Source organism: Xyrauchen texanus, chromosome 48 (genome assembly GCF_025860055.1).
Source record: "Xyrauchen texanus isolate HMW12.3.18 chromosome 48, RBS_HiC_50CHRs, whole genome shotgun sequence".
Lineage (NCBI taxonomy): Eukaryota > Metazoa > Chordata > Actinopteri > Cypriniformes > Catostomidae > Xyrauchen > Xyrauchen texanus.
Window position 1 is genome coordinate 18,134,008 of NC_068323.1, and position 27,853 is coordinate 18,161,860.

At 40.3% G+C, this 27,853-nt stretch overlaps 1 protein-coding gene across 1 annotated transcript in view; it reads left to right on the forward strand.

Moving 5' to 3' along the window:
- LOC127639427 (CREB-binding protein-like) overlaps positions 1–27,853 on the forward strand; it is a 72,132-nt gene that overhangs the window by 4,816 nt on the left and 39,463 nt on the right. The window contains 1 exon segment of the mRNA XM_052121437.1: positions 9,847–10,517. Within this exon segment, the coding sequence (XP_051977397.1) occupies positions 9,847–10,517 (671 nt within the window).

A 27,853-nucleotide genomic window follows, 5' to 3' on the forward strand; every position in this document is an offset into this window, starting at 1 on the left:
CTGTGGGGATCGAACCAATGACCTTCTGATTAACAGTTGTGTGCATTAGCCCACTAGGCCACCATAAATTTAAAACTAATATTTTACATTTATGCATTTGGCAGATGCCTTTATCCAAAGCGACTTACAGAGACCTTATTACAGGGACAATCCCCCCAGAGCAACCTGGAGTTAAGTGCCTTGCTCAAACCAGCGTCCTTCTAATTACCAGTTATGTGCTTAGACCACTACACCACCACCCCAAATGAAATCAACGTTCTGTAGAGAAAATAAACCAGCCACACCAAACGTGACCAGGGTGGTAATACTCCTACATTTACAGTTTCTTTAGTGACTCTAAATCCACAAAGAAGTTTGGTTGTATTTCTGGACTTTTTACACTCCAGATGAATCAAAATATAAAGTGTTGATAGTGAAATCTCTTACCACCTTGATTGATCTCCCACTCAACCATTACAAGCGGTTGAAGTCAGACTGTTTACTGCTTCTTGAACATTCCTCACAGCTTTTGCGAGGACCTACATAATCTCAGAAAGTCTGAAGTAGACATCATCTCTTTTTTATTGCACAAAAATATAGTTGTACAAATTATGCATAAAACTTGAATATTGCACACAGTAGTAGATGATTTGAAGTCCGGCAGTAGACTTGTAGTCTTGATATTGGCCTGTAATGTAAATAGTGTTGCTTTGATGTAGCAGTGATTCTGTTAAAATGATTAATTTAGTAAGCAAGATTTTACCTTCCTAATAGTTGCTGTTAGACTATTGTCATGCAATGGCACAGTACACTAAATTCTAAATTCATCACCGTTAAAGCAGTGCCACTAAAAATATTAGCCGTAAACTGATTTAGCTGAGTTTGGGGTTATTGCAAGATCATGTATGAATTGGGAAGGAAAATTCTTGTAAGGTTTGTTATTGAAAACCTTTGCTAACCAAATCAAAGCAGGGAATAATATAGGGGAGATTGCAGTGTTGGGGAACTGGAAGGAAAGAAGGAGACCTGTCACTTTTAAAAGACAGTATTCAGCCAATTGAAAGACTTTAATGGTATGCCATGTGACCACAATAGCCCAGCATTAGACTTCCATGGCAGAGCCAAATGTTCACCATGTCTCCCCCTCCACTTGTCTCAGCAGCAGGTCTGGGCTTATGAAACCTGAACCCGTTCTGCTGCTCAGAGAGCACACTCTTGCAGTCTTTTGTGAGCAAACACTCCTTCACCCAAGAAGGAATTAAATGGATATATTCGCCATTTCTACAAATCCTCACTCATTCAAACTCACTCATTCTCTTTTTCCTCTCTTAAGCTTGAACATACTTTACGCAAGTATGCGGGCACAAATTCTTAGCAAAGCACTGTCCCTTGAACACACATACTATGTTTTCTTGCATTGTTGGGCAGTAGCAAACCTCTGTTTTTAAAAGAGATTATATAGTCACATAAAGGCAAGGATATACACATTATTTCCTTATGCTGTTACTTGTTGTGCATGCCCATATGGACAGGTTCGATGCATACCCATTTCGACAACTTTGTGATACGCTTTAGTTCAGTCAACGCTGTAGACGATACATACAGACTGCTGATATCGATATATATATCACGATAAAGAAAATCTACGATAAGCTTTCGATATTTACTGTGTGTCACTTAAACACAAGGCGTTTGTATTTCTCAGGCTGCATTTCCACTGGTGCGGCAAAATCGATGTCTGAGTTTTTGTTGTGTTCAGTCGATTTTTGGATTTCGTTGTCAATTCTGTCTTGTTCGATACACAACAATATCATATTATCTGGATAGCTAGCTAGTTAGCATGTGGCTACCTAGCCTTATACCGGTTAACATGACAACAGGCTGAGGTAGTCACTAGCCAACCAGCTGATTTTATTACTTTGATTCAGTTGTGTTGGCGACAATCGTGCCTAGATTCAGAGCTGATCTTTTTTGCAGTACGCAGGGAATACCACATACACTGCTACTGAAATGAATGAAAGCTTGCTCAGATCTTGATGCATGACCGAGTGGCCTCTGGAGGGTGAGATGTTGGCAGTTCTAATCATTCACGATTTTAAACTTTCAGACATGCTATAATTTATAAGAATATGGCGGTCTGTTTTAAAACATGTATGAATATCATGTATGACTATTAAGCTGCCCGTTTTCTACGGTAGTTATTCTGACTCGCTGCACAGTGAGCACGGAGAGGATAAAGACACTGCAAACGGGCATAAAAACGAATTAAACAACAAATAAACATGCCAATACAAATCTGAATATACGTGATGTATAGTCATTTGTGTCAATCAGATGGTTTGTGTGGCGATAGAGACTGTTTGAGCCATCATGAGTGCTATTAGCTTCTCCCCCTTCAACATGACCGCTCTCAGTGTCAGTCAAAGAAGCACACTCTCCAGGTGCTCTCAATATCTCATCATTAACTTATCTCAGCGCTATTCCCAGTTTAATTGAGGATCCCAATTTAAATCAGACTGATGTTGGTCACGATGCCACTAATAACAGATATAACCGTATAACCCTAAATAACGGCACTGCGTCTTCCCGCATTTGCTTAATAATTTGTGATTTGTATTGCAACAAAATGCCAAAGGTGGTTAACAAATTATAAATAGTGATGATTCCTCACAGGAGCAGTTTTGGAGCTAGTAATAGACAACTTTCTTATTTTTGCTGTGTATGATTCCCTCATGGTTTTTACTGGTTGCCAGTATGTCACAGTGACCTTTGATATTGAAAACAGAACTATTTATAACTGTTTTCAATACAAGTAAATGTTCGAAATTCACAATTTATGTCATTTTAATCTGTGGGGCATAAACATAACTGCAGAATATAACTTGCAAAAGTGTGGCTAAGGGCACTTTTTAAAAAAACAATCGGTGATCGGTATTGGCCCAAATTTCCTTATCGGTGCATCACTAATTGACATCTTTTTATCTTCTTTAACTAACTTGCTCAACAAGATTCTCTTCAGACTGTTGCATCACTGTGACCAGTGTTCGAATTAGGGCTGGGCGGTATGTCGGCATTTTAAGGTATAACGAGATATAGGGTGAGACAATACTGTTTATGTTTATATAGTTTGATGTTGCGTTACATAACCCATTTCTTCCATAAAGAGTGTTTGCATCTCTCTTCTCTCATACTTTCCGCGCAACCCCATCACCACTCTCCCTCTGCATCTCCTGCAACATGGAGGGAGGAACAGCTCTGGTTCGCACTGCTGAAGAAGACCTGGTTTGTAAAAAGTAAAACAATGGTTCAGTTATTTGAAGATGGTTTGGATGAAAAAGATCAGATGAACAGCAAAAGAGCTGCGTGCTGTTTGACTGACTGGCGGCTTGTGTGTGTGTGCTCCAAGAACGTTCACACCTAAACGTTCAAATACATTTAAAAATTCCGCCAAAATGCTCATCTTTGTGAGGTGTTCATGTAAACAGAGAGAGTTAAAGTGAACATAAACAATGGGGGGAAAGCTGATTTGTTCGAAATGCACAACTTGTAAGTTTAAATGTAACCTAATAGACCTGCTGCTGTCTAGTGTATCCTTAATATTAATCAAACAAGAATAACAAGAAAACAACAAAACCACTCACTCCTCTTGACTGGATAATGTTACCTGAATAACTCTTGTATAAAAGTATTAAGGTATTATTCATTCAGGGAAGACCAGTAGTAGTTTTATGTCCAGTTCATTCTGAATGTTTAATTGAATACTTGATACTGTTAATTAAAAAACAAAAAAAAGTGTTTTCTTATATTGTGTGTGGTAGATCTTGCTGCAATAACATGATGGAAAAGTAGATCTTATTCCATAGAAGTGTGAGCACACTTGCTTTAAATGATGGTGATGGATGCTTTCCTTTATTTGACTACCGTGCGTACATATATCATAAAATAACCTCCCCTACCCAGTGCAGTTTACATTTCTGTCCCAGAGAATCCAGTTCATTGAGTAGGTATAATATTATTAGGTTACCATGTACCATGCAATTTGGCTCCATTCCAAGCATGGAGGGGCGGTAGTTTGGGCTTCGGTACTAGACAGCTGAATGTTTTAAGTGAGCATTTGCATGAGTCTGGCACCGTGACGTGTGTCATTAAGAAGGGAGCCGCACCATAAGGGAGAAGAAAAGAGGAGGGATGATTTCTACTCTTGCCCGCCTCATGTTTAGCACTTGCTGTGTCTGGCAGTGCGTGTCTGTGTTTACTTTTGGATCTGAGCAACCTCAGTGCTACCCATGCTGAATCTCAATGAGAGCAATGGAGAGACTGCACAGTGCTGAATATGTGTAATTAAGAATTACAAATCGGAAAAATGCTTATTTAATTAATCATTTACAAAACCAATATTAAAAGACAAATAACTTGAATAACTCTAAAAACTCGACCAATGAATTTAAAATCAGCATTTACACACAGCCTTCAGATCTGTCTCATAAGGCACATATTACTGTTGCGTAGTAGCAACAATTTTATCTGTCTGCTTGGATGCAGCCGTTAGACTGTATATTTCTTTAACCACATTTCCTTTTGTTCATCGCACTGTATTATGTGAAATGACAATAAACCCGACTGAAGAAGCTCAGTTAACAGGCATTATGTTACAATAACTGAGTTATCATAATGTTTGCGTTTAGATTCAATGCAAGTATAGCCAGGGTATATAATTGGCAGAAATGGTGCCCTGACTTTTTTCGCTCATTCTTTTTGTTCTAAACCTTCGTTTTGCACTTCATTATGCTGTAAACACAAAAGCATATTAACATAACGTTTATTTATCTTATTCTGCGCTATTTAGCATAAGATCTATTTCTTCCTCGATTTTGGCATCTAGCTGGTAATAATTTTTTTTCTTGGCAGACAGACAGCAGCAGATGTGGCAGGCGGCGAGCTAGGTGAGGGAAGTTTTGCAGGGGCGCCTGCAAGATTTAATCTGAGGGTATGCACTGAAATTTGCCTAATAAACCTTATATCTAGGAGGGTGCGAGGGCATGCTCTCCCAGGATATTTCTTTTTTTGCAAAAAACAGCACAAACGTTTTCAGTTCTGGTGACTTTAAGATAAGCATTTCTTTTATTTTCTTGAGTATGAGTAGCATTTATGTAACTATTGGCTAAAGCATTTCTTCCAGTAACCACTCAGACGCGTTTTCATGCAAAAACACAATGGAGCAGAATGCAAGCATCTTGAGACGCATTTCTATCAGGTGAAGAAGTTATTTTTATCTCGACACCGCATCTAAAAATGCAGCGCTCCTGTGAGAGATGCTAAAAACACAGTGAAACATGACACAGTTGTCAAACTAAATCTATCTATCGAATGTTTATAAGGAATGCAATTGAAAAACAGTGCGAGCGGATGCAAAAACGCATTCAATTTGAACCGCCCCTTGTTCACTTTACACAGTACTAGCTGAAGTTTCTTAAAGTAACCTCTCAAAAAGACAGCATTTTGTTTCAGTTGATTGTACATACATTTCCACTGTATACAGCGCTGTTTGTTATCTGTATCCGTAAATATCCCGATACAGTTTTACTATGTGAGAAACCACTCCAAATAATTCAGTGAGAGAGTGGTCTGAACAAATTGTACTGAATCACGAATCGATTCAGACCATTTTGCAAGCCCGTTTGGCCAATTCACTGAAAAGAACAGACTCAAAAGAATTATTCCTTCGCAAACTGAGCATTGCTAGTTCTTTTACAGCCAACAGAAATATGGGACGCATATCATGATTGGTGAAATATTCTGAGAGTAAATATATCTCCGGTCAGTCAGAGCGTTCATGGTACGCAGAGTGCGTATGGCCTTACAGCTGCAGGCGCCACTGAAGTTTTGTGCCATTACCCGCTCTGAGAAAATTACTCTTAATGAAATTGCAGTGAGCGATTCTTTCATTACTCTCTACTGGTTTCTCATTTCAGAACAAAACAGCAATGCCAATTTAAAATGGTGGTGGTGTAGTGGTCTAAGCACATAACTGGTAATCAGAAGGATGCTGGTTCAAGCACCACAGCCGCCACCATTGTGTCCTTGAGCAAGGCGCTTAACTCCAGGTTGCTCCAGGTTGTTGCAGGGGGATTGTCCCTGTAAGTCGCTTTGGATAAAAGCGTCTGCCAAATGCATAAATGTAAATGTAAGTCCATAGGGACGCGGTACACCGCTTGTAAAATTGGGACTGTCTTGGTTTTATCGGTCTGGCCGCCCTAACTGTGAATGCCATACCCAAATGCATCCAATTGCCAGAAGTGCCCAGAACTCGCTGCGTTAAAGCTACCACTTATACATTTATAGAACAGTTTTGGTGGCATGAGGTATGATAACTTTAAGTAGATGTTTGGCATATACAATGAGGGACTAATTTATAAACATCTAAAAAAATCTAAAATATATATATATATATAAGCCTATATAGAGCATAGATATTCATCTCTCTCGCTTTTATCACTCGCTTCCTGTGCCAATGATTATCCCAATCTGAGTCGAATGCTTGAGCTCGCTGGCACAAACTGTTAGCTATGTGTTTTAGGCATTGTGTCAAGAGAGATGGCACCGTTGCACTAGAAATGGCATATTTGGGAGAATATATGATAAAGATTTTAGTATTAAGACAAATTAATCTGATAAATTTAACAGCAGTGAACAGTAATTTTTTTTTACTGTTTGTAAAAAAAAAAGGCCTTGAGGAGGGACAGACAATGCTGCAGATTGACCAATGAGGAGAAAGGGGCATTTCAGGGCAACCGACGTGTGAATTCATTTTTCTTTTAGTTTCTTTTTAGATGGAAAATCAAATTATCAAAATGTATAGTGTCCCGTGGCCATTTTTCCAATTTCTTATTTTTAACTTGAGCATAAAATCGGAATTACAAAAAACAAGTTTTGTTTTTTAACATTGGTTTTGTAAATTATTACTGAAATAAGCGTTTTTCCAATTTTGAATTCTTAATTGAATATGAAAAGAACGAATAATGCACAGATTTTGTGGCCTGGGAAACACTGCTTTTTCGTTGGCAGCACCAACAAGATTTCAGCACTGCCAAAACATAGGATGTTCAAAATGGAATACTAGTGTGTAACATACTGTGTTGTATGTACTGTGTGTTGCCTACGTTGACTGCTTGATTCTCTACTGGATGAAGGAACGCCACCTGCAGCTCAACCTAGGGAAGTCTGAGCTCCTCTTTCCAGCCAACCCTGCTGTGGAGCAAAACTTTACCGTTCAGCTAGGTTAATCTACAATAACACATTCCAAAACAGTCAGAAATCTAGGGGTAACCATAGACAATCAACTCAATTTCACCAACCACATCTCAAAAACCGCCCTCTACAACACAAAGAAAATAAGCCCCTTGCTCTCTTAACATGCCACACAACTCCTTGTTCAGTCGCTTGTCATATCTAGACTGGACTACTGTAATGCTCTTTTAGCCAGCCTTCCTATATTTGCAATTAGGCCTCTGCAAATGATCCAGAATGCTGCAGCAGGTCTGGTCTTCAACAACCCAAGAGAGCGTGTGTTACACCCCTCCTTGTCTCTCTACACTGACTGCAGGTTGCTGCATGTATCAGGTTCAAGGCTCTGATGCTGGCATACAGAACGGTCAATAGGTCTGTATGCCTACAATCATTTCTGCAGAGCTACGTTTCCACCAGAAGCCTGATGTCAACAAATGAAAGGTGTCTTGTCGTACCAACACAGAGGCACCAAATCACTTTCCTGGACTTTCGTCTTGACTGTACCTTGATGATGGAACAACCATCCCAACTCCATCTGTGAGGCAGACACCCTCTCTGTCTTCAAAAAGCATCTAAAGACCCATCCCTTCCATTAGCACTTGATCATCCACTTAAGATTCATCCTTAAGATGAATCCTTTATGATGTATCCTTCCTCTTTTTATAAGTTGCTTTGAATAAAAGAATCTGCCAAATGAATAAATGTAAATGTATTACATTTCAGAAGTAGTATGTGAAGGAATATGCGTGCGGTATGCAATTGTAAATGTTTCAAACAGTAGCACATTGCATTGTAGTCCCTACCTTTCTACTATGTTATGTATAATGCAGCAAGTGACATCTAGTTATCATTGTGGAAATAATTACACTTATTTGGGATAGGCCGCATGCAGTACTTGCTACACAGTATGTAGCTTGAAATGTTTCAAATAGTAGTATGCTATTTGAAATGCTAAAAATATCTCAGAAACCTGCCTCAACATGAGATACGAAATCATTGGAGTCCCAGAGTTCCTAGCTCAGTCAAACAAACTCTTTCTCAGTGGAGGAACTGGAGGGAGTCATAATGAAGTCCGTTAATTTGTATTGTTCACACGTTTTTCTGCCGGGCACTAATGACATCATCCCTTAGCATCCCTCCCGCTGTGTTAGTGGCGTTTACTCAGCTAAACACACTAACAGCTGCCGCTAGTGTCTCACTGTGATGGAGGTGATTGAGAATGTCTTCCTCCTCCCTGCTGTTTCAGCATATCATACACACTCTAGTTTGTGTATTTGTGCGTGTAAACTGTCACTTGTCTCCCAGATACACGTTCTTTACCAGGTTTTAATAGACAAGGTAGATTTATTAGGACCATTAGCAGACTCTGTTGCAGACCAAGCCTCACGCAGGCATATTAATTTAGACGGCTGCTTGCAAAACCTATGAAATGATGCGCAGCTCTCTCTCTCTCTCTGCGGTTTTCCCTCAGAAGATGGAGCCACTAGAGCAATATTTTGATAGTGTCAAAAAGCACTGCATAGACTAGACCTTAAAAAGGAATATTCTGGGAGTATCTCGTTCCTCAGTTTTTGAATAAAGCAAAAGTTGGTGTTCCATTTATATTGGAAACAAATTAAGCCACAAAGTAATTGTCAAAATAAAGATTTTCAAAATTATTGCCACAAGACTTAAAACGTGTTCGCATAAAACTGTTGTGATAAAATTGGACATTTTGGTTAATTGTAAGAATGTGTTTTAACAAAAATACAGACTTCTAACTCCTGCCTTTAAATCGTCAAGATGCATGGTCCCATTTACTTTCATTGTAAGTTCATACTGTTGAAAGTCTGAAGTATTTTCTATGGTGATTGAAATGTGCTATGCTGACAGAGGTTGTTTGAACCTGGAACATTCTTTTAAACAATGGAATAGTTCACCCAAGAATGGACATTGTCTCATCATTAACTCACCCTCATGCCCATCCTAGATGTGTATGACTATCTTCTGTAGAAAGTTGTTCTTTGTGTTTAAGAAAAGATAATTTAATAAAATATTGAAATATTAATGAGACAAGTTTTTAATATTTATTTTGGGTTAATTAATTGTGATATTAATCAAGTAATAATAATAAAAAATCTTTAGAAAAATCGGCAAATTAGTCGTTAGGTTAATCGACTAATCGGAAAAAGAATCGTTAGCTTAATTTATAAAAATAATAATCGTTAGGTGCAGCCTTAGCGGTCAGAGAGACAGGACCTAACCCAAGCTAATGCCTGTCCACAAATGCCAACATAATTCTCAAGCCTATCCAAGAGAATGTCATGATCTGTTGTGTTGAAGGCAGCACTAAGATATAAAAGCTCTAGAAGAGAAATGCAGCCACAATCAGATGATAAGAGCAAGTCATTTTTAACTGATAAGTGCAGTCTCTGTACAATGATGGGGCCCAATTCCTGACATAAATTCCTCATGTGTTCCATATCTCTCATAGTTGGGTGGACGCTACCTATTCCAGTATTTTATACATAAATGGGAGATTTTAAGAGTTGGCTGATGAGAAGCAATTGCCTTACCCTCAATTTCTCTTTCTCTCTTCAGAGTTGGGCTCACTTTCCTGGGATGACCTGGAGAATGATCTTCCAGATGAGCTGATTCCTAACGGAGAACACCTGGGGCTGATGTCCATTCCCTCTAACGGAGGTTCTACAGGTACAGGCGGTCATGGCAACATGATTCCCGACGCTGCTGCCAAGCACAAGCAACTCTCTGAGCTCCTTCGGCCAGGTAGCAGCACCAACCTCAGTGTTGGGCTGAACTCAGCAAGTCCGCAGCCTGGGGGAATGGCAGATCAGCTAGGCAGGCTGGGAAAGAGTCCCCTGGGCCAGGGATCCCCTTCCCATCCCTCGCAAACACAGAAACCTGGTGGTCCTGGTACACAGGGCAATAATGCTGGCACAGCTGGCATGGGACTCAGCACAGGATTTAACCAGACCATTCTGAACAGCGCCCAGTCGCACGGTATGATGGGACAGAACGCGGGCACTCAGCAGGGTCAGGTGATCAATGGAACTCTTGGGTCTGTAGGCCGCGGCCGGGGTGCGGCAGGAATGCAGTACCCAAGTAGCACTATTCAAGTTGTACCTTCTGTAGGGGTTGGGGCAGCAGGGGCAACAGCACCTGGAGGAGCAGGCAGTGTTTTGGCCGAGACTCTCACACAGGGGGCACAGCAGATGGGCATCAATTCTCAACAGGCCGGCAGCATCAACAAGGTGAGATGGACGGTTTCCTTTTCAAAGGTTGTTTAACAGAACTGCACTATTTAGCTCATCTTAAATGAGAGTTTAGATCTACTTAGAGATTAAAGAGTGCATGAAATGGCCTTTAACTTTACAATGCATTTAACTTTTTGTATATAATTTTTTCCATCTGGAACACAGTTTTCAGCTGTAAATAGAGTAGGGATGGGCACGAGTACCTGAGTACTCGGAAGTGACCGCAATGGTCGATCATGAAAACGATGATCGATAATGAAGACGCTTGACATGACTTTTCACCAAATTCGAAATTCAGTGATGAATACCTGTCAACTATACACAAATGTGTTAAAGAGGGGGCTTTTTTAAATTTTGAGATTGATTACATTTGTGATTTTCAGCGGTACCTTGATTGTCATCAGAGGCGTCTCATAGCAGCCAAACTGATAAACAATTTTGCAATGCTAGCGTTTGACTACAGGTTTATGATAATAAAAAAAAAGGTTTAATCCACCGTGTTTTCAACGTCTGTACAGACATTTGCTAAACAAGTTTTATTGTCTATTACTATACTTTATACCCTCATGCTTTTATTTTGACATTCTAAACTCTTCAGGAAGTCCTGTATGTTTCTGTTTGTAGGCAAGTTCGCAGCAGTTTAATTCACTTCTTATTCAAATTCTGGTAAAAACGCACCTCTGGTGCCATTATAAATGCACTTATAATATGCATTATAAATGCTCACTTATAATATTATAAATGCATATTATAAGTGAACCGAACTATTGAGCATCTACATCTGAGATGCTGTTCTTGAATAGCGCTCAAATGTTGTACAGCTGTGAAGGCTAAAAATAGCCACAAGTGCATCACCAGCCTGTGCTTGAGTTTGTGTCAACAGAGCAGCACCATTCACTAATGCGTTGATGCTGCTCATACTATATATTTACTTATTATGCACAGCATTTTGTGATTCACAGAGCTATCGAACATCTTCATGTGGCTTTGAATAAAATGCACAAGTCATATGAGAACTGCTTTTAATTGTGTTTTAATGGTTCTTTTATGTCATTTTTGGAGCTTGACAGTAATGAACATAACTAACACACAGTATCAGATTTGGATCAGGCTCGTCAGACCGATACCCGTTCCGTCTAAAAGCTTCCGATCGGAGCCGATACCGATCCAGGTATCGGATCAGTGCATCCCTAATATTATTGTGGAAACAAGTCGTGAATATTTTAAACTTGCATATATCCTACCCTATTTTACTGATGAGCAATAATAACCTGTTGATACGCATTTCCCCACATGCGGTGGTGACGTCACTCTGCTTACGTTTAATATATAATTTACCGTCTATAAATGTAAGGAATGTTAACAAATTATACATATTGTCAAAGGTCTAAGGGTTCAACATTGATATCCGATCTCCGTTTCACGATAGCAATGCTCCAGAAACAGCAATTTAGTTATTTGTACCAGGAGTACAAATGAAAACATGCAATATCAAAACGGGACTTCATACTTTTGTTATGAAATTGTGATCGCCAGATGAATCCAGTTCGTCACACTTGGGTCAATTGTCCATGTCAAGTGTTCATTGAAAAATTTTTGTCCATAAAAGTGATAAATCTGAGAAATATTGAGATATTCTCCATTGTTTACATGAGATCTCGCCTGAAAGAATTACCCTTCGTCATCGTTCTTCAACAAACTGCAATCTGAGCAGCATTCATGTTGTAAAACTGTATATTATCTTATTTATTAGTCTCATAAACAAAATGAGCCTGTCTCCAAAGTTTATTTTTAAAAATGGGGCGTAGTTTATCCATAATAGCCAATCAAGTCGTCTTGAAAGGCAGAGCCTTAATTTTACTCTGTACGGTTCCAGCGATTTTCAGAGAAAAAAGCTTCCAGGAACCTAATTTTTTTGTTAGATCGTCTTCAAATTTGAAACGTAACTTCTTTAGACTTGTGGTTTTGAGAACATTGTATTTCTGGGTTGTCTTGGTACATTTATTATTGTTTTTTTTATTATAAAAACATGTTCAGCACAAAATATTTCCATTACTATAAACTTCAGCTTCTCTTCAACTTTCAACTTTAAAAAATAACAACATATATTAATTCTGAAACTTGGGAAATAAATCCCAAAGTGTCTTCATTCAAAAGATACTACAACTGTGTCCATACTCCAAAGGGTCAGTAAATACAACCATTTAAGTTCAGGTATGTCATTTTCATGGTTTGTGCTCAAAAAGGGGGTTTGTATCAACAGGTTAAGACACTGTTTATTTGTCTTGTTAGCAGAAGTAGCACCAGGGCGGGTAGCGCAAAATACAGGGGCATCTGACAAGGCGTGACGAAATCCAGTGTGGACAGAATCTTTGATTATTATAGGGAGTGATTTGCTTTTGTCGCATCATGCTGCTCTTGTCTGGGACAGGGTGTAAGTGTGAGAAATAGGACTTTAAAGTTTTGTCACTCTGGCTAGTAGACAGAAAGAACTTTTGACTTTTTTAAATATTAGACATGCATTTTTGAAAAATACAAAAATAACCACACACGAGCATATTAACTCACTATCGAGTGCCACATAGAACCTTATAAACTCACAGAATAGATTTGTTTTTTATCCTTGATAAACATCTATTTATAATACCTTTTTCCACTGAGGAAAACATTTAGAAGTTGCAACAGTCACTGATATAGATCGTGCACTGGTGCTGTTATCGTTTTAGAAGCATGCCATTACAGTAACCGATATCAGAATCCAAGCACAGTTACTATTTCTTTTCATGTGTGGTGCTTTGAAATCAGAGTTAGAATGGACTTACTAAGCTGGTGACCAGTCGTTAGTCGCTGCGTCACTAATGGCATTCTACCAGCATGGTTGGCTTACCGTACTCCGGACAGATAACCGCAATGAGAAATCTGTGCCTGAAACGGTTTGCTGCTGGTGGTAAGTCCAATATACTTCTGCGTTGAACCTACGGCGTAGGCTCCGTGTTGTGGCCAACACGTTGATTTACATTTACAGTTCTTCGTTGATGTGTCTGTGTCATTCTGAATACACAGCCAAATGCTAACTATGTTTCATAAATAAACAAAACAATGCAAGCAATGTAATTTCTGGATTCAAAAGTATTTATTAATTTATTGCAGCTTAAAAAATTCAAAGTTCAAGAGTTCAAAGTATGTGAACATGCTGAAATGTAGGTCCATATTTATTATACATGTTGCATTGCAGGCAGAATATAAATGAGGAAATTACTGTGCACTTGGTCTTGAGTCGCTTGCATATGAATAATACCTGAATATTTTGGCATATTTTTGATGTTCCGCGATGAAAAAGTAATCATCAAATTATTTAATAACTACTCACCTGAATAACACAAAATGGGTGTCGTTTTTAAAGACTTTACAAAGCATAAAGGCAATATAACAATTCTTACAAGGTGGTTTCTTACCAAGTGTTCTATGCCCATAACATATGAAATATGATTATTTACTGAACATCATACAGTCAAACATACATTAAGGTCGAAACATTTTGCTGACCTACAAAACATATTTCACTCTCATATCAAATTAACATCAAGTAATGGCCCGGTTAATTTTTTTCTTTTATTATTTTTGGTTAAGTTTATACGCTGTAAACATATTTTTGTTGTGTTTTGCTAACCTAATGAAATACAAACAGAATAAAAAAATAACAGATCCTCCCGATTGATACAATTGCTTTTATGGTCCAACTACAATGTGATAATAGATATTAAAATAATCCTGGATAAAATGAGACGCTACCTCAGACATCCTTGCTATCATCCTGTGGGGCGGTCTCTGGTTAAAGTGGACCGATCACAGCTGTTGTGATCTGCATTGACACGGCGCACAGTTAAATTTTTTTAAGACGTGTACGTCAGGTGTAGCCTACGCTTTAGATTCTATGCAGAAATATAAATCGGCCTTAACCGTGCTCCGAACCGTTTGACCCAATGGTGGAAAAGTGGCTATTCTTACAATTGTGTTAGAAACAAGTGTTATGTTTTATTATGCATTATTAAGTTCTTAATAAAGGTGCCAGCCAACTGGCAAGTAGCTCTGTTTTATTTGCATGCCAAATTATATTTGTACCCTCATTTGGTTAATTTTGGACCCTGATTGTGTACATAAGGAAATAACCAAATTAATTGCCAATTGAGGAAAATGTCAAGTTTATTGCAGCTGTAGGTCGATGCTGGCAGTGTTTAGTGGAGGGCATGTTTTCTGGGCTGTGGTTTAACAGGATACCACCAGGAAGCAATTCTACCCTCCCAGTATCATGCAGACAGCTAAATGCTTTGACCACAGAAGAGCCTCATCTGGAGTGGCTCTCAACCATACAGCTCACTCTCTTTCTATTTGTTTGTGTGGGTTGACCAACACTCACCACATTAAAGAGGCCATACATGTTTATTTGAACTTGACTAGATAGTATGGTGCCACCTTTCTGCCATGTTTTTCAGTTCATAGCTGATTTTCATTTTAGTTTTGAAACCTCGTTTTTATGTTATTATATTTTTAGTTTCCCCAGAAATGAAAATTCTGTCATTATTTACTCACCTGTATGACTTTCCTCCTCCTGTGCAGTCAGGTGTGTCAAGTACATTTCGGTTCCCTATCGAGAGGTCTCTCCTATTGCGTAAGTAGCTTACGCTATGGGAAAACTCCATTTCTCGAGAAATATTGAAGTCTTTATGTAAAACGCATTGCAGCTGCACAGCAGACAGTAATGAGCGAGGCAGCTCGGTCATTGGCTGTGCTGCGGCAACTGCTCGAACCAATGACGGGGCGACTCTGAACGCGCGACCAATGGGCGCGCGCCTCGCGTTCGCGCGCTCAGAGCCCGCCGAAATTAGCATAGCCAGGCTATATAATGGGCACCCCGTCATGCGAGTTCCTTTAGATTTAATTTCCTTCAGCAAAGACCTTCTCTTCGCTGGATTCTCCGGATTGTTGGAGTCTTTCGCCCGCCGTCGAAAAGCCTACAGCAGGACCGTTAAGAGGACGCCGGCATATTCAGCCGCATTCGAAGCCTTCTGCTACGCCATCCGGCGCGCAACGCTATATCCTTTACTGCAAGCGCTCGCCCCTGCGACGCTTTTGATTAGTAAAAGAGCAATTTTTTCAAGGCGTTGTTGCAAATGCCTTCAGCCTGCGCCTCGTGCAGAGGCCCTCTTCCTGATGGGGATCGTCACATCATTTGCACTCGCTGCCTGGGACCGGACCACGCAGAAGCTGCTCTCATTCAGGGCGGATGCCCCAAATGTGACTCCCTGGGCCTCGCCGAGCTGCGCGCTCGCTTTGCCGCTTTCGCCGCAATCGAGCCTGCTTCCACCGTGCTGCCGCCCCCTCCGTTCGAGCCGCGCAAGAAAAAGCGCCGCTCACAGAGGCTGCCAGAGCACATAGACTTCGGTGACGTCACGCCGGCCCAGTCCCCGCGTGCTTCACCGCTGCCTGAGATCTCCCCGCCGCCAGTCCATTTTATGAAGACGGACCAGCACCCCTCCAGCAGAGCGGTGGGTCTCGTCTCGTTCGGCGCGTCAGGGGATGACGATGAAAAGGATGACAGCCTCTCTATTGACGCTGCATCCGACGACTGGCCGGGCTCGAGTTTCGACCCGGCGCCATCGACATCAGCGGGCACGGGCACCAGCATGGACTCTTGAGATCGTCCGCATCCTGTCCAAATCCGTAGAAGACCTCGGGCTCGACTGGTGTTCTCCGGAAGAACCCGCCCGCAGCCGGCTGGACGAGTGGTTCCTGCAGGGGCGCCGGCAGGCCCCTCGACAGAGACCCTCTCCTTTCTTCCCCAAAGTGCACGACGAACTCACAAAGTCGTGGAAAGCCCCGCACTCTGCTCGCCTGAAGCCTTCTTTTTCTTCCTCGCTCTCCTCAGTGGACAGCGCAAGAGAAAGAGGCCACGAGGGAACTCCGCCCCTCGAGGAGGCTGTGGCCAACCATCTGTGCCCACCCTCCACCGCCGGATGGAAAGCCAAAGCTTCTCATCCCTCGAAGCCCTGCAGATCCACCTCAGCTCTCGCCGGTCGCGCATATGCCGCCGCCGGCCAAGCTGCGTCAGCACTTCATTCAATGGCGGTTTTACAAGTTTACCAGGCCAAACTTCTCCGCACCATGGACGAGTCTGGACCTGAACCTGAAGTTTTCAAGGACCTGCGCAGCGCCACTGACGTAGCCCTGCGAGCCACGAAGGCCACCGCCCAATCCTTCGGCCGGGCCATGGCTAATTTGACTGTCCTTGAGCGCCATCTGTGGCTGACGCTAACAGAGATGAAGGACGCGGATAAGGCGGCATTCCTTGACGCGCCTATCGCTCCAAGCGGCCTGTTCGGATCAGCAGTAAAAGAATTCACTGAACGCTCCACTGAGGCCCGGAAGGATTCGCAAGCTATGCGTCACTTCCTGCCCAAGCGCTCCAGCTCGTCTCACCAGAGACCGCCTCAGCAGCAGCAGAGAGCCAGGGCGGCCCCTCCCGTCTCCCAAAAGCCGAAGAGCAGACCTGAAACGGACGCTCGACGCCGCTCGCGTTCTGCTGGCCGAAGAAAGCCGCCTGAGCAACGAGGTCCTCGGCCCAAGATCGTGGTGAACCCGGAGCCTCGTAAGTCTTCCTAGCAATAAGAAGAAAAAGAGAGAGTACGTGTCTCGCAAAGGCCGGACCACTCTCTCTAAAACATGTAAAACATTATCCAGTCCCGTTACAGGCGGTTGGAAATGTCTGTACAGCAGTCAATGGGCAGTCACAGAACTCGTCGTTTTAACGGCGACACACAGAAATCACGAAAAGAGTCATTTTCTGCCTGTGTCACTAAGGGTTCACATGTCCACACTAAAGTGCGCATTCCCACATACCAATACTGTCCAAACAGTGCCAAATACTTCCCTAGCTCAGGCTGGACATCCAATAAATGTAGATCGTGTGCCTATTGTCATGTATGCACCACTACACACAAGCACTGTTCCCACAGTTATAAACACTTCCCCAGTAAAAGCGGGAAATACTATAAAGGTAGCGCGTGTGCCTGCTGTCCTGCATGCACCCCTACACACAAACACTGTATGCATAGCCAAAAAAACCCCGCCGCGAGCGGAAGACTTCATGAAAGTGGCGCGCGTGCCTATTACGATGTATGTACCCCCACCCGAAAACTCTGTTCATACAGTTTCAAGCATTTCTCCGACTCATGCTGCAAGCATTTCGGAGATAGCGCGCGTGCCTGTACTCTTACACGCACCTCTGCACTCGGCACTCAATACGGCTGCTCAGCGCGCACCTGCGCCTCTGAGAGCTGTAAACTCAGTGTTAGCACAAGGCAATTTGCCGGTGGGGCCCATACGTCACAGCGACATGCCCCCAGCCAGCATTCAGCCCATATCTGTGCGAGCAAAAGCCTGGGAAAAAATCCCCGACATGCCGAAATGGGTTTTGAACATAATAAAACAGGGTTACTCACTTCAATTCGCTCGCAGACCGCCCCGCTTTTCAGCGGTGGTCGAGACGAAAGTGAGGAAAGATGTGTCACTTGTTCTACGCACCGAGGTGCTCAAACTGATAGAGAAGGGCGCTATAGAAACTGTTCCTCCCTCTATGAGCGAGGCAGGTTTTTACAGCCGCTATTTTCTCGTCCCGAAAAAGGACGGTGGCCTCCGCCCCATCCTAGATCTCAGACATCTGAACAAAGCTTTAATGATTCACTCGTTCAGAATGTTAACAACCAAACATATCCTCGCGCAAGTTCGCCCCGGGGATTGGTTTCTATCAGTGGATTTGAAAGACGCTTACTTTCACATTCCGATAGCGCCTCATCACAGGCCTTTTCTGAGATTCGCTTTCGAGGGACAGTCATACCAGTACACAGTACTACCATTCGGCCTATCATTGGACCCCCGTACATTCACGAAATGTATGGACGCGGCACTTTCCCCCCTGAGACGGCGGGGAGTGCGAATACTGAATCATAGCACAATCAGAGGGTCAGTTAACGACGCACAGATCTTGGATTATCAGCCATCTAGAATGCCTGGGTCTGAGAATCAATTTTACAAAGAGCGTGCTATCCCCCAGCCAGAATATCTCTTTTCTGGGAATAGTGCTAAACTCAGTGCAGATGACAGCGGGCCTCTCATCAGAGCGCGCGCTCTCTATTCGACGCCTTGCAACATCATTCAGAACGGGCGCACACGCCCCCGTCAAACGATTTCAAAGAATGCTCGGTCTCATGGCCTCGGCATCAGCGGTACTCCAGCTAGGATTGTTGCACATGCGTCCTCTCCAGCGCTGGCTCAAGAGCCGTGTCCCCACTCACGCGTGGCGCTCAGGCCACTTTTTGATCAGAGCGAATCACGGCTGTATAAAAGCCCTGACGCCCTGGAAAGCCGTCAACTGGTATCAAACCGGCGTGAGTCTGGGCGTAAATACGCGGAGAAAAATGATCACGACAGATGCCTCCAAAATAGGATGGGGGGCCCTTTACGAGGGGGTAAGCTACTTACGCAATACTCGTTCCCTCCTCTCAGGGAACCGAGGTTACGTTAGTAACTGAGTCGTTTTCCGCTTCCTCGTATATACCGCGCACAGTGTACATGACACAATTTCATCATCAGCACAGTGCATTGGCACTGTCTGCATGCTCCCTGTTCTTTTTAGACACGCAATCTGTACGTTTTTGTCTTGATGGTTGGCTGGTTGGTCATCCATCAACCAACAAGTTGATCCATGTAATTGACTAGTGAGTTTTTCCAATTAGTATTTTTGTAGTGTTGGTGCTTTAAAGGGGCTGAATTAGGAGACAAAACTTCTGAGAGTGTTTTAGCATGTTGCTAGCATGCTGTGCTTTAGCGTTCTACCATTAACAATATCATTGTTTTTTCATCACCTTGCGTTCTATGAGTGTTGCAATGTTAAAATGACATGCCATGTAAAATAAATACTAAACCTTTAAAATAGGGTTTGCACCAGGTGCTTGAAGTGCTTGGAGTGCTTGAATTTAGCCTCTAAAAACTTAAGTTCTGGAATAAATGGAAAATGAGTTTGTTGAAAAGTGCTTGAAATTTAAAATGGAACAATGGCTTTATTTGAACCACCCTTTGATTGGAAGGAACCATCTGACTGACAACACCACTTGTTTTGTATTTCATATGATATTTAGGGTCAGGTGAAAGACATTATTCTGCGTTCCTGTCTAGTTGTAGAATGTTGATGTGCATACAACAACCCTCTGCAATGTGAGGAAATCACACATATTTGCAACCATATTTCGTGGTGGCTAAAAAAATATCTAATTAGCCACTGGCTTTTAAATATTCACATTTTACTCATCAATAACTGGTATAGGCCAGTTTTATAATGACGAAGAAGTTTAAAAACATGTCTCAAGACCCTTGATCTTATCTATCCCGTTGCTCTCCATCCTGCAGTTGTTGAACCCAAGAACGTATCCTACAAAAGCCTGTCAAGACCCCTGGTCTTATCTTTCCTGTTGCACTCTATTCAGCAGTTGTTGAATCCAAGAACACGTCCTATGAACGCTTCTCAAGACCCCTGGTCTTATCTATCCTGTTGCACTCTATTCAGCAGTTGTTGAATCCAAGAACACATCCTATGAACGCTTCTCAAGACCCCTGGTCTTATCTATCCTGTTGCACTCTATTCAGCAGTTGTTGAATCCAAGAACACATCCTATGAACGCTTCTCAAGACACCTGGTCTTATCTATCCTGTTGCACTCCATTCAGCAGTTAACGCATCCTATGAACGATTCTCTAGACTCCTGGTCTTATCTATCCTGTTGCACTCTATTCAGCAGTTGTTGAATCCAAGAACACATCCTATGAACGCTTCTCAAGACACCTGGTCTTATCTATCCTGTTGCACTCTATTCAGCAGTTGTTGAATCCAAGAACACATCCTATGAACGCTTCTCAAGACCCCTGGTCTTATCTATCCTGTTGCACTCTATTCAGCAGTTGTTGAATCCAAGAACACATCCTATGAACGCTTCTCAAGACACCTGGTCTTATCTATCCTGTTGCACTCCATTCAGCAGTTAACGCATCCTATGAACGATTCTCTAGACTCCTGGTCTTATCTATCCTGTTGCCCTCTCCATCAGTTGTTGAACCCAAGAACGCATCCTACAAGTGCCTCTCAAGACCCCTGGTTTTATCTTTCCTGTTGCACTCCATTCAGCAATTGTTAAACCCAAGAACATGTCCTATGTGAAGGCTCCCTAAAAACATGTATAGTTTGCATATCCATAGTTTTCACTGTAAAAAATGCATCTCGAGACTCCTTTTTTCTTTTTCGTTGTACTCTGCTAGCTGTTTTAGACCACAAGACTGTGTCCAGCATATTGTTAAAGAGCAATATGTGTCGGTGCAGAACAAAGGGCATGATTGTTTCAGAGTGAAGAAATCCTGTTGATGAATACAGATCAGCAAGGAGGAAAGTCCTGGCAGCTTGGAAAGAGACAATGTCTGTGAGATTGAGGAAACACAGAGAGAAGCATAAGAGGTGGGTTGGTGTGTATGAATGAAAGAGCAGAACTGAGGAAGGGGGGTGCTGGTGCATGTGGCACTCAGCTGGCCTTTTATCTGGTCTATTGGAGCGATGTCAACAGAGGAGAGTGGACGGCCGGCAAGCTGCTGGAGATCAGCATGGAGAAAGAGACCGGGAGAGGAGGGGGTCTGGATGAACAGCCGTGTTCCACTCGTCTCAGACCATCACATTGCAGCATAGCTATCCGGAACATACCAAGCGTTGGAATTAAGATGAATTTCCCGCAGTGGTCTGTGTTTTTTTTGCGTTGGTGCGTTTAACTGAAGTAGTTACATTTGCAAATGTTTATAGTAGTTGTCACATTATTCACATTATTTGGGTGAATTTTTAGAGAAATTATTATTACATTAATAATTAATTATGCATTAATATGAATAAGTTTCACATTATTTGAGAAATTATACTTCTGATATAAATCTTGTGTAGTCTGATGTCATTTTAGATCATTGCTATTGGCAGATGAATCTTATTTCTGGCACTCTTGGCACTATAACTCATCAAAGCATTGTCTTCATGAGGCATAATAATAAGATTAATTACTGATGCATGGAAATAGGAGTGGGCGATATGACCAAAATCTTATATCACGATATCACTCATTTTATATCACTATAACAATATATATCATGATATAGTTACATTTAAAAATAATAATTATAATTAAATAAAAATGTGTATATAAATTAAATGTATTGTAATGCTTATTTTGGAAAAATCCAGTCATTTAATTATAACTACCTCTGCTTTTATAATTTTCACTTTATTTGGAACTTGACTAACATAAGAGTAGAAAAAAAGAATAGAATCATTTGGTGGTTATCAAAAAGTGGGTATCAACCTTACCACAATGCTAAATTTCACATTTCAATCTGATGTTGTTGACTAGTATTGTTATTATTATAGAAATTTCCTCAAGAAACTTGACATCTTCTGAAAGCAATGCAACATAGGAAATAATTAATGAGTAAAAATTATCCATCCTATCCTTGATTAAAAAAAAAAAAAGCCATCATTAAGCTCTTAAGTCATAAAACTCTGTATAGCTGAAAGCAAAGCCGGTATATAATATCTAACATAAGATCATGACTTCCTCCATAGCACTTTAAGGTTAAAATCTAAAAACTCTGTAGAATTCAAATGGGTCACTCTAGTTTGGAAGTTGTGCCGCAATAGAGAGAAAAACTAGATTGGGTAGCGCTGGTGATCACACACTGCGTTCTGTCTGTAGCACAATCTGGAAGCCTGCTGGAGGGGACTCGTGCACAACATTCACATGATACACAGCTGCGTTTTTAAGATGAGAACACTGATATATTTATAGAACTGGATTGCTCAGGACGTCATATCAGTGAAGCAACTGTGCCGATATATTGCTATCCCCAAACGTTATATGTTATCAATGTTATATTAATATAATGTTAATTATATTACAATGTTAATAGAAAATCATCTAATATCAGCGAGTAAACATTAGTCGTTCAGTCAACGATTGAATTTCTGAAATCTACATGTACATCCCTACAACACAAATGTCCTACACATGCAATTATTTATTTATTTAAATTCAGGAAGTTTTCCTGTTTTTTAGAAAGTCAGAGCAAGTTATGCATATCTATATCAAACAGTATCCAAACTTCATCAGCGAACAGATCAGCTGGATGTAAACAAGTTCACTGAAACTGAGTTAAGATACAAATAGACTATTTCAGACTTATTTATTGTGAACATCGAAGTGTTTGTTCAGAGTTACTTTGTTTTATGTTTTTATAAAAAAGCGATACGTGTTCAGCTGGATGACAATGAATTAAACTGACTACAGAGCGCAATACAATGTGAAAACAAGCAAATCCCAGGCATTACAGGCAATTTAGATATCCAGGGGGTAAGGACGTATTGTCACCTTAAACAAGCAGATATTACAGCTTTTCCTACTTGCATTACAACTTGTGAACAAATTTCCTGCTTCCTTCGGTGACTGTTGTTCTGTACTGATAGACTGAACACACAGATGAATGCTCTGACGTCGCAATCTGCATATATCTTCTCACTCGTAACTAATATTATCCATAAAAGGAAAATTAAACATGATTGTCATTAGAGGTCATATCCGCAGGTTGGAGATGGTGAAACGTGGGTGTTTTCTTCTGTTAGTCACTGACGCTTTATGAAAGGTTGGGCATACTAAGATGGCCGCTCGAACACTTCCTGTGGCTTCAGATCCTGCTGGCAGTTTACCATTGTGTGAGTGATCGAGTTAAAACATTATTCTTCATGATCATATTTTTCATTCATAAATTTGAAAGCCTTAAAGGGAAATCAGAGTTTATTCCTATTTTATTATTCTATTTATATATTTTAAGATAAATATGTAAAAAAAAATAGGGCTGTCGATTTAACTAATTTTAAAAACATTTACGCAATTAATCGCAATGCCCCCGGATTGTAATAAGGAAGATTCCTGAGAAATACAAGCTTGTAGTAGCACCTGTTTACTCCAGAGGGCAGTAAGTCAAATTTCAGCTGTGTGGCAACACACAGTTTATACAGTGAAGAAAACAACCAGACAGCACAAAACAGACATCCGTTATGTTCTTGCATTCAAAACATTTTATGAAGTGCAAATTCGAACTAAGGGATCTCAAAGTGTGTTCTAAGTATTAAACTATATTTAACTTGACACAGTGACCTAAATATTTTATGTCTATGACACAACGCACCCGAGACGCTACACAAGCACGCTTGTTGAAATTGACAGGTCCTTAAACAAGCCCTCATAATAAATCTCCAACTGATTGACAAATTCACTTGTGAAATGGATTCCTGTGAACTGTGTGCCATTTTAATTATCTGAATATACTGTGTGTGTGTGTGTGTGTGTGTGTGTGTGTGTGTGTGTATATATATATATATATATATATATATATATATATATATATATATATATATATATATATATATATATATATATATATATATATATATATATATATTAAAGATAACTATGTATAATTATTTCATCATTATATATTGAATTATTCTTATATGAGGGGCTTTCTCAGCAAATATTTGGATATGCGATTAAAGTTGTTTATCAAATTAATTACATGATGTCCCGATTAATTAATCAATCACGATTAAACAACTTTAATTGATTGACAGCCCTAGTAAAAAATACTTCTTATATGGGGTATGAAGTAGGGATGCACCGATATCAGTTTTTCTCTTCCGATTCTGATACCGGAAATTTCAGTATCAGCCAATCCTGATCTGATACCAGTGTTGCTTTTTTGTGTAATCAGTTTAGAATATCTTTACATTATTTTGTGGAACTAATTGGGATTACTCTTTAATATGTAAAGAAACACAAACCTCTAACTACACATTATTTCAATATAAATGTATAGCTTATTAAGAAACACTTTATTAGTAACTGGTGTACTCAATAATGTTGCAGCAAAATTAACAGTAATTCCAGTCTTCAGTAGAAAAGAAACCAGTGTTTTATTTTTTTTTGTATCTGGACTTTAAAGGATTCAGATCTCTATTTTGTTTAGTTGTAATATATCAGCTCACTTTAAATTCACAGTTATTTTTTGGAACCCATTCAACTTAACTATTATAATTTGTAAACAAATTATAATAATAATATATTATAATAGTAATATATCTCAATCGTGCACCTTTTGTCCCGGATCCTTCGGTCTCTCTCTCTCTCTCTTCCTCACTGCAATCAGTGCTCACTCTCCCCTGAGTTCTGATTACATGCACTGGCATATCATTACTGGCTAATCAAGGACTGCATATATATCCCGCTTTCACACACACTCTTTGTCTGTTCTCATCGATAGTATCTCTGAGACTCCAGAACTTTCTACTATGTCAAACATACTTGTGCCTTCATTATTGCCTGCAAGTATCATAAGACTGTTGTGAGTTATCGGTTCATCGTGTCTATACCCTGTCTGGATATTACATGCTGTTTGTCACTCTGCTCAACTGGATTTACTCACAATGTTTACATCACTGTTTCAATCATCTGTTCAATAAACCCTGCAACTGAGTTCATATCTCTGCCTCTGTGAGTCTCTCCGTGACACCTTTAACTTTTAAACCCTCACGCTTTTATTTTGACATTCTGAACTCTCCAGGAAATCCTGTATGTTTCTATTTGTAGGCAACTTCACATTAGTTTAATTCACTTCTTATTCAAATTGTTGTAAAAATGCACTTCCGGTCTAAATGCATATAAGTGAACCAAACTATTGAGCATTTACATCTGAGATGCTGCTTCACGGCGTGAAGACTTAAAATAGCCACGGGTGTGTGTGTAACCAGAGCAGCGCCATTCAATACCACGTTGGAGCTGCGCATGCATGTTATATATCGTCACCTTCCTAAAATAATGTCCCAAGTAATTTTTTCAGGTTTTTCAGAAAACACAAAAAAACTGAACCAAATATCATGAAGAGATGATTTAGGCAAAAAAAAAAAATCAAGACATTATTTTAGGAAGGTGAAAATATTTACTTATAAAACACAGCCTTTTGTGATTCACAGAGCTATTGCATGTCTTCAAGTGGCTTTGAATAAAATGCATGAGTCATATGAACTACTGCCAAATGTGTTCTTATTGCATTTGTGTTTGTTGCATTTTGGTAATACAGTTAATGCTGCCTAGAGAAAATAAAATAGAACTCAATTTTAGGTTCAAGGTAAACGTGTCTCGAACTATTTTAATATTTAATCACATTCGTCTTTGCCTCTTTATTACAATGATATACATTACCGAACCAGCAAAGTTGCGTTCACAATGCATGTTACCCACAAACTGCTCTGTGGAAATAAAGCGAACCAAAGTCACAGCACCTCCTGAGAACTACAATTAATTGTGAAAGCCGTAATGAGACCATTAATCGCCACAGCCCTAAAACAGACAATTAATCATCATAATTTCAATTATTTGTTTGACAATTATTCGTCAGCCAAATGTAATAATCGTGACCGCCCTAGTTACCGCAATACAGATGATAATCCAAAATGTTGCCAAATTTCTACCGATTTATCTTGTCTACCGGTATATCGGCCACCCAAAATCAGAGTATGCATTTACATGCTTGTGGCTTTGCTACCATATACATGTGGCTCGTCAGTAAGCAGCCTTCTCTACAGCAATGTAATGACTATTTTATTTCCCTTTGCTTTATTTCCAGATTTGTTGCCATTTGATTCCTTAACTTTCCAAGTTTCTATCGTGACCTTCAGCAGAATTGCACTGCAATAGTGTGGTTTTCCTCTTACATCAAACTCCATGATTTCTGCCATCTGCTTGAGCGCATATACAGGATGCGACCTGTATAGGTGCTGTGAGTTTGGTTCGCTTTATTTCCACAGAGCAGTTTGTGGGTAACATGCATTGTGAATGCAACTCTGCTGGTTCGGTAATGTATATCATTGTAATAAAGAGGCAAAGACGAATGTGATTAAATATTAAAATAGTTCAATAAGAACACATTTGGCAGATTTATTTTGGGTACACAAAGGAATTTATTATGATTATTATTATCTTTATATTTATAATTGTCTTCAGCTCTTAATCTGTATGCTATTAGTCATTTTCCACCTGTTGTCGTTGACTGATGTTTGCGTGATCATAAATGGGGCCATTGGAGATGGCAAATTTTTGGATTTGGGGAGGTGGTTAAATAAGATTTTGTTTTATGACTTTCTTTTTTTTAAGTGCAATTTGATTTTAGAAATGTCTTTTGTGGTATTGATACTGACTACCACTCCTGGAGTTGCGAGTTTGAATCCAGGATGTGATGAGTGACTCCAGCCAGGTCTTCCAAGACACCAAATTGGCCGGTTGCTAGGGAGAGTAGAGTCACATGGGGTAACCTCCTCGTGGTCACAATTAGGGGTTCTCGCTCTCAGTGGGGTGTGGTAATTGTGTGTGAATCACGGGAGAGTAGCATGAGCCTCCACATGCTGTTAGTCTCTGCGGTGTCATGCACAAAGAGTCACGTGATAAGATGCACGGATTGACTGTCTCAGAAGCAGAGGCAACTGAGACTTGTCCTCTGCCACCCGGATTGAGGTGAGTAACCGCGCCACCACGAGGACCTACTAAGTAGTGGGAATTGGTCATTCCAAATTGGGAGAAAAGGGGATTAATAAAAAGAAAGAAATGTATTTTTTGTTTATTTCTTTTCAATAAATTTATTTAATTTTTAAGGCAAAATCAATAAAGCTAAATTATTCACCGACCTTCGGCAAAAGAGTTGACAATATAATCATATCACAATCATTTTTAAGCCGATTATCAATAAAATCTTTTTTACAAATCACCCAGACTTAATCCAGCTAAAGAATATCCAGATATAATATGAATATGCCACTTATGTTAATGCAAGACTCTTTCTTCAGGTAGTTTTTCAGTCTTGTGTTGCGGCATCTCACCCTCCTACACTGTCCAGCACAAAGAAAACATGTTTGATGCAGATTCTCTTACTTGTTTTAATCTGTATTTAATGTTCCTTATTATCTGTATAAAGTATTTTGTGCTGTTGACCCTGGTTGGATACGTGCAGGAGGAAGTCAACCGCTAAATGGATTCATTTTTATAAGCTAAACATTTTGCCACCCTTTAGCCACTCCGATATTTAGCTTTTTGTTTCAGTATTTGTGTCTTTCACTCTAAATTAAGTATTGATGATTTGTCTCTCTTGTTTTGT